The sequence below is a fragment of the Argopecten irradians genome, chromosome 14 (genome assembly GCF_041381155.1).
Source record: "Argopecten irradians isolate NY chromosome 14, Ai_NY, whole genome shotgun sequence".
NCBI classification, from domain to species: domain Eukaryota; kingdom Metazoa; phylum Mollusca; class Bivalvia; order Pectinida; family Pectinidae; genus Argopecten; species Argopecten irradians.
In genome coordinates, this window is record NC_091147.1 from 34,024,964 (window position 1) to 34,039,369 (window position 14,406).

Sequence of the window (14,406 nt, forward strand, 5' to 3'; positions counted from 1 at the left end):
TGCAGATTCCCCTTGGTGCGTATTTAGGCCAAAAAAAATAAAATGTCTGCTTAGGGTTACCTGACAGACCCTAATTTTTTACCCTGACCCTAATTTTTGTTTTCCACTTTTCTATGACAAAAAAATTTAAAGTCGGGATTGAATCCATTGAATCTCAGAATCCAGTTCCAGCCATTATTTAAGAGTGAAAGAAACTACAATGGGACCAATACATAAACAGGACATCTGAATGGCAGCCATCTTGAACTTTGACTTAACAAGTTTGCTAAAGCTTTTTCTCAGAAAGCACTGAAGGGATCTCCCTAAAATTTCAAATGTAGATTCCCCTTGGTCCCTTTAAAAATTCAATATGGCCAGCATGTAGCCATCTTGGAATCTGAAATCAAAGTTATTGTTATTTCTCACAAAATACTGTAGGCAAATTTTATCTGCAGGTTCTCAGAAAGTACCAAAGAGATTTTTTTCTGAAACCTCATATCACTGTTTCTTAGAATATGAAAAAAAAGGTTTTAATTAATATAAACTGGTGGTCTTTAAACACATGTTGTTGCCAAGGCATGGTTTGCTGTATATATAGTTATGAATATCAAAATCTTAAACTGATTAGATAAGAACATTTGTAGACTTTGTGTAGTTTTCTTGTGTGTATCAAATATTTCAATTGAAGAAAAAAGAAGAGAAAAGTGGAGAAGATCCCTCTTTCTTTTTACTGACATAAATCATTCAATGGTGCGCACCAAGATCCCTCTACGATCTCTAGGTTTTATTTTATAATATAACAGCAATTTAAAGACCTGCTTTTTATGTCACCTGAAGCAGAGTCTCAAGTGAATTATTCTAATCCCCTATCATCTGTCTTCATCCATGTGTCTTGTAAACAATATGCATTTTCAACTTCTTCTCCAAAACCACTGAACAAAATTCATTGAAATGAATGAATCCATGAATCATGCTTCATAACAAATAATATCTTCAATACAATGTACAGGTGATCCAGTGGTTCATACAAGAATCCAAGGAAACACATGATTAAAAAAATAAACAAAAAGTGTTTTCTATTAGTGCTCAAAGAACAGTCAGGTCTAATGTAATTTACCAATTCATTTAAAGATACCACATAGGCAGTTATTTTCGTAATATTTTAGGGATGATATTTTAGCAATTTTGCAGGCTATGGCTAAAATCGCCAAAAACAAATCTGCGAAATATTGAGAAATCGTTGAATCATGAATACCCTGAAATCCAAATCGCTACAATTCACAATTGCGAAAATCTTATTTTCTCGTTATTAGCTGAAATCGTGTTTTGACCCGCATCGACTAAACATAAAACGACTAAATTGTATCTAATGGCACCAGATAAAAATTTCAAGAAAACAAACAGAAATTAAGTGATAGGAAAAAACAAATGGAAAACCAGCAAATATCTGAAATGTATAATTATACTGCAATCCAAATAAGGAAAATATATTTGTCTTTGCAAATGTTCAGCCACAAAACCATCTCTAGACAAAAGGACTTCATAAATACTCTCATAATGCTTCTTTTTATTACAGAAGGATAAAAATTTGAAATCCATAAACAAATTTTCAATCAAAGCATATATGTTGCATTTTCCTACAAAATGACTTTTTTTCAAATCATAGGTCTTATATTATAAGTATACTGTATCTGCTGCATTTTTATATATTTCAGAATTTTTTATTGCCCATCAAACACAAAAGATCATATTAAAATATGGTTTACAGATTATTGATCTAGTCTCCATCTTAACACACACTTAAGCGTATCACATCATTTCCGATATTCTGTATTTGTATATTACAGAGTTTTCTAGCCTTAAAGGTAGGTATTGATTGTGATGTCATGTGTTTGCTAGTGTAACGTCATACTATTCTGAGAAAATCATACAATTTACCATTGATTTGTCCCACCTTCCAGTGATTATGACGTCACGAAACTCACGTCAAATGATGTTGTACATATATATATAATCACCAGATGGTGGGACTATAATCGACAGTAAATTGCACTTTACCCGTTTTGGGATCTTGAAACCCCCATATTAATACTTACCCGAAAGGGAGCTAACTCTGTAATATGCAAACACAGAATATGTTGCATGCCTCTAATCTCTAAAAGGGTTGATGAAGTAAAATAAAATACTGCCTTTATTTATCTATAATTAAAGCAGCAAAGACAGTGATTTGACAACATAAAAATTAACGAAAACGAGGAGGAACTAAAAATACAGGGATGGTCTAACAAGTAAAACGGCCGGGAAAACCTCCGAAACTATACCTGTATTTTTGGGTCCTTAAACATCGAAACAAAACAGACAGGATCATTAAATATATTTGTGTCATAAATCTCCGAATTTCAAAACAATTCATGAATTACTATTTTATGATTTTTCCTACTGCTAGGTGGGTCAGGCATTACTTGTTTTATAAATAGTGATACATTGTATCACAACCAGAAAATAGTATTGTGGTCCACCTTGTTATATAGCTATTAAAATAATCAAGAGAAGATAACTCTGCATCACAATGGCCGATTAAACAAATAATTAACCCTGAGGAAAACCTTTGGTGTTGTTATCTGTAAATTTAAATGGGACTTGACATGTACACAAGGCATTTGTGCATAGAAAGATGTTGGGATTTTTTTTTAAACACACATGGTACGATACATGTAAACACGAATAATATTGTATTCTCCAAAAACAAATATATAGAAAAAAGAAATACTTTAGAAAAAAATACTGAATATTTTATCATATAAAGAAATATATTTTGAAAAATAAAATACCAGAGGTACACATGCACATTTTTTGTTGATATAACACATGCTGATAGACTAACATGTAATATTTGTTTGTGCATGTAACTTACATATACTCGGACGCCTTTTATTCTCTGACAGCGGTGAGACAACGATTATTGAGAGTTAAGCATGATATATTCATTTTATAGGTCTGGAAATACTAATCTAAACAATTTAACATCATGTACATTGATCAGGGTCAAATATCTGTTTGCCTAGAAAATATTTGTATTATTGTCTTGGATTATTACGATTTATTTTGCAAAAAATTTTATAACACATGACCTTATTGACTTTGAATTATGGCAATAGAATTGATTTCAGTGTCTGATTTTTAGCTTCATGCTATAAGCAAAATACTTTTCATTTAGTAACAGGATCCTTACATTTTTGGAAGCAACATTTTAAAATTACAGGAAAATAATAAACAGAAGAATATATGACGCACTTGGCATTTTCAAGTATAACAAAATCGAAATTAAAAACAATTCTCCAACTGCAACAGTTTTTACAATGTCAGTATTATATTCATCTGTATGACAAATTTATAATGCATTCTTGTGTCTATTAAAGGCCCACTACCTTTCCGAAATGACTTTCAATTTTTAAAATGGGAACGTAAAACGAGATTGATAATTTTGTAGAGTCACAAAAGCTAGTAACTTACTGTTAATACTACACGTAACATTATCTTCTGAAAAAATTTAACATAAAAAAATAAAATGTTAATTTTCATAACGCAGGTCGTATTATGTTCCCCGCCATCGCCCAAAATACCGGACGGTAGTTGACTATTACTGTTCCAGATGGCAAAACAGCAAAATGACTCTCAGCAGTTATCACAAATTACGTACGCAGAAAATCTTGCATTTGTTTGGTGTTGTTACCTCAATTCTTAGGCCATCCTTATATTTTTCTTTTTTTATAAATGTTTTCAAGAAACCTTAAAATTTTACTCCGGAGAGGTAGCGGACCTTTAACCATTTTTCCTAGTAATTTAAAAGTAAAAAAAAAATAAAAAATAAAAAATGCGAATTGCCATTCAATCATAAACTGAATAATTTCAGCAAAGAGTATGCTTAATAATACATATGGTTTAAAAATATAATTGTTTTGTTATTTATTGCTATTTGTATTTCTGTCAGAGTCATTAGAAATAAGATACAGTAATGTATAATTTACATATCGCCAGCTGTCAATCAAACTGTACATGACTCTGCATTTTGTATTGTATATGCTATGACATTTGTTACGATATTGAAAACCAGGTAGATACAGGTGTGTGTTTGCAAGCATGAGGCATGGCTATATATATACCGACTGGCGATCGGTCAATTAAACGAAGACAATGTTTATTTCCATTCACTTAATCTATACAACAACAAACTTGAACAGTGAATTAAATGTACATGATCAGGTCCTCTTACATTCGTTATACATATGTAAGTGAGTTTTACTGTATAGAGTTCTAAGCTTGTGACCTTCAAAGCAGGCCAAGGTCACAAATTTGAATATATTTAGCATTCATATCAGTATGCTTCCGGCCTATTTTAATAAATCTAGGCTTCCTAAGTAAACAAATTTGAAATTATATATAATTATATATTATATACCATACATATTTTTACATCCGACCAATCAAAATATGTTTGAAAGATTTTAAAAATATAACATGAAAAGTTGCACTACACAGCAAAAAAAAATCTGAGATGAAAATTAATATTCTGAAATATTAAACTCACAATCTTCTTTAATTTGAAAGAAAATTTCATAATGACAAGAGAAATTCTATATTTATATAACAATGAAAGCAAAACAAAATTAAACATATAATATTGATTCCATTGATGTATTTGTACATACAAACATGACTTACTCTCAGTATGATTGGATTTAGAAAATTTAATTTTGTCAATAAGTAGATGTCAACAAATATTCTCAAAATTTTGTTTTTTTTTACCCCAAAAACACTAAAAGCGAATAAAATATTTCCTCAATCTTTTTTTTTCTTTAGTTTTCTGATAGATGCTGATCCTGGTAAAGTTTCAGTTTAATTGAAAACGTTTAAAAATAATTCTCAAAATATACCAGAATAGTTTTCTTAGTCTCTGTATATATGTTAACGTTCTGACCAATGCAAAAAGTAACTTGATGAAATATTGATTCAACTGAATTTTATTAGCTTTGTCAAAAGTGGATTTTAATGCAAATTTTCAATAAAAATTGTTTTAATCCAAAAATATTAGAATTGCTTAGATATTTTTTTTCAATCTTTTCCAAGCTTAAAGTGTTATAACCCAAAGAGTATCACTGGACTATATTTCTGTTAAATCAGATGCAATCAACTTTTTGCTAAGTGGACTTTAATTGCAAATGTTGATGCCCACTTTGAAGGAAAATCAACACCTAAATCCATCTTAAATCCTGATCTAGGGTCGAATTCAAGACAAAAATTGCACCCATGAAAAAATAATATTCTAAAAGGTAAAAGTCAACACCAAACAGGACAAAATAAAATACACATTTCACAGATGAAATACATATGTAAACAACATCAAATGTTAAGACTTACTTTGCCTTTCTTCTTCTTTCCTGACTAGCATGTGTTAAAACAAAACACAATTGAATACATATATTCAGAGTAAATTAATGAAGAATACCTCCAATAAAAGTAACCTCCACTTAGGACAAAAGGAATGTCCACACCTTGTCCATGAAGATTAGCAAATACATTGTACTGTATTTCACCCTATAAGCCGTCATGATCAGGGTTTTTAAAAAATGAATAAAAAAGTAAAGTTCTGATGTCTAACACTCAACTTGTCCATTTTTTTTATCAACAAGGTTCTCAATACTTATATATATACATATTGCTTTTTTCTACTGAGAATAAAACTATTAAATAGAATGAAGATATCAATGTCAGAGTCTGTATTGGACATAATGGTCCTGCCTCCACATATTCTGTCTTAACATAGTTGCCTCCCTTGCGGGTAGGTATCCATTGTGACGTCACTATTTTGTGTGCAAAATTCATTTTCCCTAAACAGTATGATGTTACGCGGCAAACACATGACGTCATAATCAATACCTACCCGCAAGGGCAGATAACTCTTGTAGTATGCAAACACAGAATAAGTGGGGCAAGACAGCTGCATGCAGCTAGCTATATAGGTAGATGAGATGGAATAGCTCCTATATTGTTCAATAGAAGGTGCAATTGAATTTTTATCTTTGATATGTATACATGTGTTCCGGTGATATTGCAAAGTTTCCGTCCATTGAACACAGAGTTACTAATGTACTGTGTGGTTGTATTGACATCTGACAGTATTTACTCAAGGCCATTATCATTACCATCTGATGGATCTGCCATTAGTGATAGGTTCTGTTTCTTGGCTTTGGGTGACACAGTAAATAATGTAAGAAATCAATATTTGTGATTACACTGCATGATTTACACCTTGTTTCTATAATTCATAGTAATTTTACTATTGATATGATTCATTAAAAAGTCTTTTTGCGGTTGGAAGGTGCCAAATATATTCTCACAATTGCCAAATTACAAGGCTGAAGAAGGTCTAGTTGACTGTGAAGCCAATATTAATAGAAGATTAAAGTAAACACATATGAACAACCATGGTAGTCCTTCATCCCAGCATACTATAAAGCTCCAATATTAGGTTCCAAGGCCTCTTACTTATTGACAAGAAGTCATTTGAATATTTTAGCCAATTTGACCCCTGTGACATTGAATGAAGGTCATTTGAACAAACTTGGTAGCCCTTCATACAATCATGCTACAGCCCCAATATCAGGTCCCTAGACCTACTACTTATTGAAAAGAAGTCATTTAAATGAATTAGCCAACTTGACCCCTGTGACATTGAATGAAGGTCAAGGTCATTCATTTGCACAAACTTGGTAGCCCTTCATACCATCATGCTAAATTATAAAGGCCTCAATATCAGATTGTATGTGGTGTATAGTTAGTAGTAAGAAATCCATCATTATTTTGGTAGAAGACAAATTGTGTGCTTGTGCTTTATTCACATCTGTAAATACATGTGTAAATAAAATGGGGAATGTGATAAATCACCAATATGTTATTTTAAAACTTAATTTGTGTTATTTAAATGGCTGCATATTTATACAAAATACTTTAAGCTCTTATTTCAACTATATAATCCATATAGGAGTCCCATAAAATTGCATTTGAATTAAAGAGAAATAATGTCTTAGATTATCTAACTCTTTCACCCCTATGTAACATCATTAAACTCTACCATGCATTGATCTGGACAAGTCCATTATGATCTAGGGTAGTAAAAGGGTTAAAGGAAAGACTAAAAAAAATATAATTTCTATAAACTATAGATAATCATCTAGTATTAAATAATGGAAATTTTAATCCTCATCAAAGCTAAAGAATATGATAGCTGGTAATTTCTGAAGTATGAGTATGAATAGCAAAGTTTTGTAGGCAAGGCAATACAAAACCCTCTATCTAGAAATCCCACATATTTGTCAAACCCTTTACCTAGAAATCCAACATATTTGTCAAACCCTTTACCTAGAAATCCAACATATTTGTCAAACCCTTTACCTAGAAATCCAACATATTTGTCAAACCCTTTACCTAGAAATCCAACATATTTGTCAAACCCTTTACCTAGAAATCCAACATATTTGTCAAACCCTTTACCTAGAAATCTAACATATTTGTCAAACCCTTTACCTAGAAATCCAACATATTTGTTTGTCAAACCCTTTACCTAGAAATCTAAAATCCAACATATTTGTCAAACCCTTTACCTAGAAATCCAACATATTTGTCAAACCCTTTACCTAGAAATCCAGCATATTTGTCAAACCCTTTACCTAGAAATCCACCATATTTGTCAAACCCTTTACCTAGAAATCCAACATATTTGTCAAACCCTTTACCTAGAAATCCACCATATTTGTCAAACCCTTTACCTAGAAATCCAACATATTTGTCAAACCCTTTACCTAGAAATCCAACATATTTGTCAAACCCTTTACCTAGAAATCCAACATATCTGTCAAACCCTTTACCTAGAAATCCAACATATTTGTCAAACCCTTTACCTAGAAATCCAACATATTTGTCAAACCCTTTACCTAGAAATCCCACATATTTGTCAAACCCTTTACCTAGAAAACCACCATATTTGTCAAACCCTTTACCTAGAAATCCAACATATTTGTCAAACCCTTTACCTAAAAATCTAACATATTTGTCAAACCCTTTACCTAGAAATCTAACATATTTGTCAAACCCTTTACCTAGAAATCCAACATATTTGTCAAACCCTTTACCTAGAACATATTTGTCAAACCCTTTACCTAGAAATCCAACATATTTGTCAAACCCTTTACCTAGAAATCCAACATATTTGTCAAACCCTTTACCTAGAAATCCAACATATTTGTCAAACCCTTTACCTAGAAATCCAACATATTTGTCAAACCCTTTACCTAGAAATCTAACATATTTGTCAAACCCTTTACCTAGAAATCTAACATATTTGTCAAACCCTTTACCTAGAAATCTAACATATTTGTCAAACCCTTTACCTAGAAATCTAACATATTTGTCAAACCCTTTACCTAGAAATCTAACATATTTGTCAAACCCTTTACCTAGAAATCTAACATATACGTTTACCCATTAGTGTATACGTACAGACACTTTAAATGAACTGATTGAAACATTTTACTGGAAATTAATGTGCACAACCAAGATACAGGTATTATTCTAATCTTTTTATGAAAATTTCTTTGAAAAACACCTTTTTTAATTAGTCGGAGCTTGATATTTAAATCTACAAACCAAGAAGCAGCAGACTGGTGCAGATTAAGAATTTGTTAAACAAGTAAGGAGTTGGAGTTAAAAACGTGTACTAGGAACTTCACAAATCCATGCTTACTTGTAGTAATTGTGCTTTTTCCTGGACATTGAAAAAATCACATCATGTAATATTTCTTTTATATGTTCTATATGAAATATATTGACCTTCTTATATTTGTTCATCTGAATTAAACCATCTGGTTTTGGCTTGTTCATTACCTTCACTGCCTGGCTTGGTAAACTAAGCCATAGACAGATGATATTAATCAAATTTGTCAGAAATAAGTTGTTATATGAGTTTAATAACTATAAGCAAATAAATACAATATAGCAAGCCTTTTATTTTTAGAACTAAAGTTTCACCATTCAACACCTATAGATTGATATGCTGTTATTACTAGATCTATAGCTAAGCGAGCTACCAGTTGTCTGATAATAAATTCTCTGGGAAGACTAGCTATCTTGTTGATATTATTACTAGCTAACTTAGTAAGCTACCAGTTGTCTGATAATAACTTCTCTGGGAAGACTAGCTATCTTGTTGATATTATTACAATATATAAACAAACAGCGCTTTAAAAGACAATTTTATTAGGCAAATATGCTACCATCTTCAAGTGACTTGTTTATTCCCACATACAAGGCCTGTTAATTCAATTTTATCTTATGGAGGGTATTTACAGCTATTCTGCATTTGCATATTACAGAGTTATCTGCCCCTTGTGGATTGGTATTTATTGTGAAGTCGTATGTTTGCAAGCATAACGTCATACTTTCTAAAGAAAACGAAATAAGTGGCGCTCACAAAGCAATGACATCACAATGGATACCTACTGGTAAGGGAGGTAACTCTGTAATATAGTCACTTAAGAACAAGCCAAAATTTTGTTGGGTTTACAGCGTTTGCACTAGAAATAAGTTAATTATATACCTGGGGTAGTCATTATCTACTACACATGGGCGTCCATTTTTCAAACAAAATTTTGAGGGCTCTTGATAAAATATCAGAAAGAAGTAATATGACTGTCATAACTGAAATGATTTATGATAGATAAATGGTTATTTCACTATTAAAGAAATAGCAAAATTAATTTGGGAGTTACGAGTTATGGAACTAATTCGCATACCACGTGATACCTGATTACATTTGTGTGGGACTATTGTTTCTATTGGTAATGGAAAGACGTTAAAAGATGATATCCCATGTTAACATCATTTCAGCGGGAAGATTACAAAGAGTTACGTTCCATCATCATTGGCGATACTAGTACCACACAAACGCTTTCGGGTATCACTTGGTACATAATTAGTTACATTGATCAGGGGTAGTTATATGGTAAAAGAAATAAAACCATGAATTTTCATTATTAATTATCTATGCTAATTTAGCAGAGAAGAATATTGATTATGATTGCATGAATATTCATTAAATTGTCAGTAATGAATATTTAGTTAATATCATTGTTAGGAAATCAAACAATGAGTTCCCTGTACAAAACCATCAGTTACAGAATCAGATATTTTCAGTCTTCAGGCAAACTGGTTGGAGTAGTTCTAATATGTTTATTTTCCTTTTATTTCTATCAGTTACATCTATATGCACAATGAACATTTAAACGGGGAGAAAAAAAAACACATTTCTTTCTTCATTAGACATTTTTCTGGACAAAGAGGGATACTTTTAGAGAACTGTTTGTGCCCTAGTGTTCCTATCATAAGATATCATCCAAATGAACAATAAGATGCTCTACAGTGAAGCGTTGTGACCTATAGTTTCCTTATATAGCTTACCTGTTTCAGCTGAGCAGAGCTCCACTTGAGAGAACCCATGGCTTTCGTGTCTGAGGAAGTTGTTTCCTGTTTCCTTTTGTATTCAGCTAAAATCAAAACAGTTTGCAAATAATATAAATGTAAATATAACATGATGTATTTCTTCCTATTACTAAAAGTTGTCAAACCCTTCACCAAGAATTAACGAAACAAGTTTAAATGAACATTTTTTCCATTTCTTTCTCAAATTCATGCTGAAATTGACCTGTTGTGACCCTTAGAAAGTGGTCTTATTATGCAAGTGGTCTTTATACAGAGGCCGTCGCTAAGGCAGGTTTGACTTTATTACCTCAACCATGACCAACCGGAGCAATCGACCAATGAAAATAAAGATAACAATTACCTAAAACGGCATGAAGCCAGTATCCGCTGACAACGTGTTCTATACGGCAATAACTATCTATTGGGATGTCATCATTTTCCTGTGGAAGAAAAAAAAAGTTAATAAATTATGAATTAATTAATTAACATGGAAATTAACGTATTCAAATTTGTGATTAAGTTAATGATCACCCACTGATCATACTGGGCAATTAATATTTCATACTAATTAACGCTCTGCTCAACTATGACATATACACAATTTATAACAATTTATTGGTTGTATATCATATTCTGAAGTTTCAATTTTCAGTTCTTTAAATGAAGACAGATGTCCCAAATTTATCACATTTATCAAGTTAGTTTTAAAGAGAAGAGTCTGGCAAAGAAAACCAGTCTAAATGTGTTCATTAGCTTTCCAAAAGTCCTTACATATCAAAACAATGGTCAAAAAGTTCTGCTAATTGTGTCCATTATTGACCATTGAAATCATGGAAAAGCCCTGTGTAAATTTAGCACTGCATGCAGTTCTAAAAATAAATTTGCCTAACACTTTACACTAATTCTGGGTGTTATCAACTCAAGGATTATGAAAGAATCAAATTTTTAAACAAAAACTAACATTTTAGCAATGCTTTACATTTGGGGCTCTGCCCCTCTGTCCCTGGGGGTTGAACAATGCAGGCTTATTTACATAAAACATGATTCCCCTCCACAAACGATATTTCACACCAAATCTGGGATTATGAGAAATAAATAAAGCCATGCCAATTTTTTAAGACATTACATATATATTACACATACACAGTTCAAAGTTTCATCAAGGTTATCACATGCTGTGTTAAACATTTGATTCAAAACAAAAAAAACCAACAACAACATAAAATAATAGCGACAACAAGTCCATTGGACCTGTATCACTCACCTTTTCCAGGCCAAGAACACACACTATCAACTTAAAGCTTTTGATTTGAACTTAAATCTATTCATTCCTACAGAAGGATTTGAAGTTTGCTACATTGCCCATATTTGGCCCTGTCCCTCAGGCCTCTGGGGACCAGACCAACCGTTTATTCAAAATTGGTTCCCCTTCACCCAAGAAAGCTTCGAAATAATTTAGAATCAAATTCCTTCATTCTACAGAAGAAGATGGATTTTAAAAAATTTGCTGCATTTCCCCTATTGGGCCCTGCCCCTCAGGCCAAACATTTTTTTTGATGGTCCAAATTCCTTAAGCCATAATGTAGCAGGGATTTTTGTGAAAAGTTGACAGACGAAGGATGACGGGCGCCACACCATGATATAGGCTCACCCGCCCTTTTGGCCAGGTGTCTCAACTAAAAATTAATTGCTTTCAGTCATCATGTTTGATCAGTCCCAGCATTCAATATGCATAACTATGCTAGCACGGCCTAATGGAAGTCTAAGGTACATAAGACTTTGGAGACTGATCCATTCAGTCTCTAAGAAATAGCAGTAACGACACTTCTGTTACAATTCATGCACAAAAAACTTAAATTCTTCCTGAATATCTTTTAAACAAAAAGCTTATTCATGCTAAAATCATACATTTTATTTTAGACATTTAATCATTCCTGAAATCAGCCAACATGTATCACTATATTTCAATGCTCAATAACTGGGCTGTACTTACCAACATAGCAAGCTGTCACGACACATTAATGTTTAAATTATTCAGGGGAGATAACTCTTATATTCATTATTATATTATTATATAATATTATAACTCTTAATATTCATTATTATATTACATGTATTACTTAGTAAATCATGTCATAGAGTTTACACTGTCACTCAATAACACAAACTCATAATTATAAATCATAAAACAAAAATCATATTTACCGTAATTATCGCCCAGGGCACTTAAAAAATTGTAACACGGAGTAAGGGAGAGGGGGAGCTTGTTTATTAGAGAATCAATATAAAAGTTGTGGACGAAAAATCTGTAAAAAAAATAAAGCTAGTAATTTTTTTTCCCCATACTCATGGCACATTAAACTGTCCATGGGATGGTGGTAGGACACTTACAGAGGAAAGGGGCGCTAATTACGGTGAATACCAGTACGCTATATTGTCTTTGTTGACAATTGTTTTTGGATCACAGCCAATTCCCTTAAATTATTGTGGCATCAAGATATTTTATTATCTGAAGACTGATATTGAAAATTTTCTTTTTCTGTATTTGATTCTGATTGTCTTGTTATCAACTGTGAGGTAAAACTGACAGCTCATTTTAAATAAACCGTTCTCACTTCATAAATTCTGAAAACAGTCATTTTTCTTTACCTCTTTGCAAACTTTAAATGCACTAAAAACCCTATTAACAATGTGAACTTGTTTTAATCCTACAATATTACAAAATGCTACCATAATAAACTTATGGCACCTAGCTATCAACATAAACTGCTGTGGAAATAACAAGAACAGATTTTAATTTGGAACCAATATCAAATACAACAAATTAAGATATTCAAAATTCCACAAAACATGTCATGATTTGACAGAAATTGAATTGCTAAATATTTGAAATTCCACAATACATGGACATTGAAAACAGAGATAGTTTTTTGTCTTCTGAAAATCAGACCATTACTATATATATATATATAGCTACATAACACATATTTCAGATGAAATTTCAATATAGATCTATCTTTTGGTTGTCTCTCAAGATGACTGCAAGTTCAGAAACAAGTATCTAATAATCTAAATTATAAACTTTATTTCTTTCACAATGATTGTGAAACAATTATATATCAGTCAACCGATAAAATCATTTTCAATTGGCCAGATGTAAGCATACAAGGTCTCTTAAAGGGACAATTCATTCTATGAAAACATTAAAATTTGTACATATATCGGGAAAGAACCAGTTCTAATGGAAATTGGATCAGTCGGTTTTACTGTGATTTGCCAGAAAGGCCCATAGTGGTATAATGTGTGTGAAATGTTCAAACTCGCTCGCTGTCCGCCATTACACATTGTGGTCGAACATCTTGTATGCCGAACCCTGTCCCTTGCTCGTAGAGTAATGGAACTTTTGTCTAGAACTGTTCAAATCGATCTGACAGTAGTGTGTTTACCTTATTAGGTTAATTGCCTTGCCTAAAAATCATTTTATCACCTCCACAATGGTTATGTAGTTAATTTGTTTAACGTGCGTGACTTTGGCTCGGGTATGGGTACAGCGTACATACGGTACCTGCTTAATCGTATTGATCAACGATTTGTAATTACATCGGTGTCAATTAAAATACTTAACAATGACGTGGAATTTGTCAATATTTTGTGTTATATGTTTCATTAGAAATGTAGAACAATACATTTATGCCATATTTTGCTTCTTGGTTATGTAAAAGAATTGGCCTGAGTGAATTGTCCCTTTAAAAGTCATCCTCTATATTCCAGGGGTTCCGATCACTTACGATCTCTACATCCCTGGACTATCTCATAGTAAAACTGGAGGCAACATAATAGAACAGGTAATTTAGTCATTAGATGTACATTAAAAGAACCGTGTAACGGTACACT

General features: G+C 32.1%; 1 protein-coding gene across 1 annotated transcript in view; it reads right to left on the reverse strand.

Moving 5' to 3' along the window:
* LOC138307426 (inositol 1,4,5-trisphosphate-gated calcium channel ITPR3-like) overlaps positions 1 to 14,406 on the reverse strand; it is a 200,257-nt gene that overhangs the window by 146,390 nt on the left and 39,461 nt on the right. Inside the window, 2 exon segments of the mRNA XM_069248167.1 lie at positions 10,492 to 10,577; positions 10,874 to 10,952. Of these exon segments, the coding sequence (XP_069104268.1) occupies positions 10,492 to 10,577; positions 10,874 to 10,952 (165 nt within the window).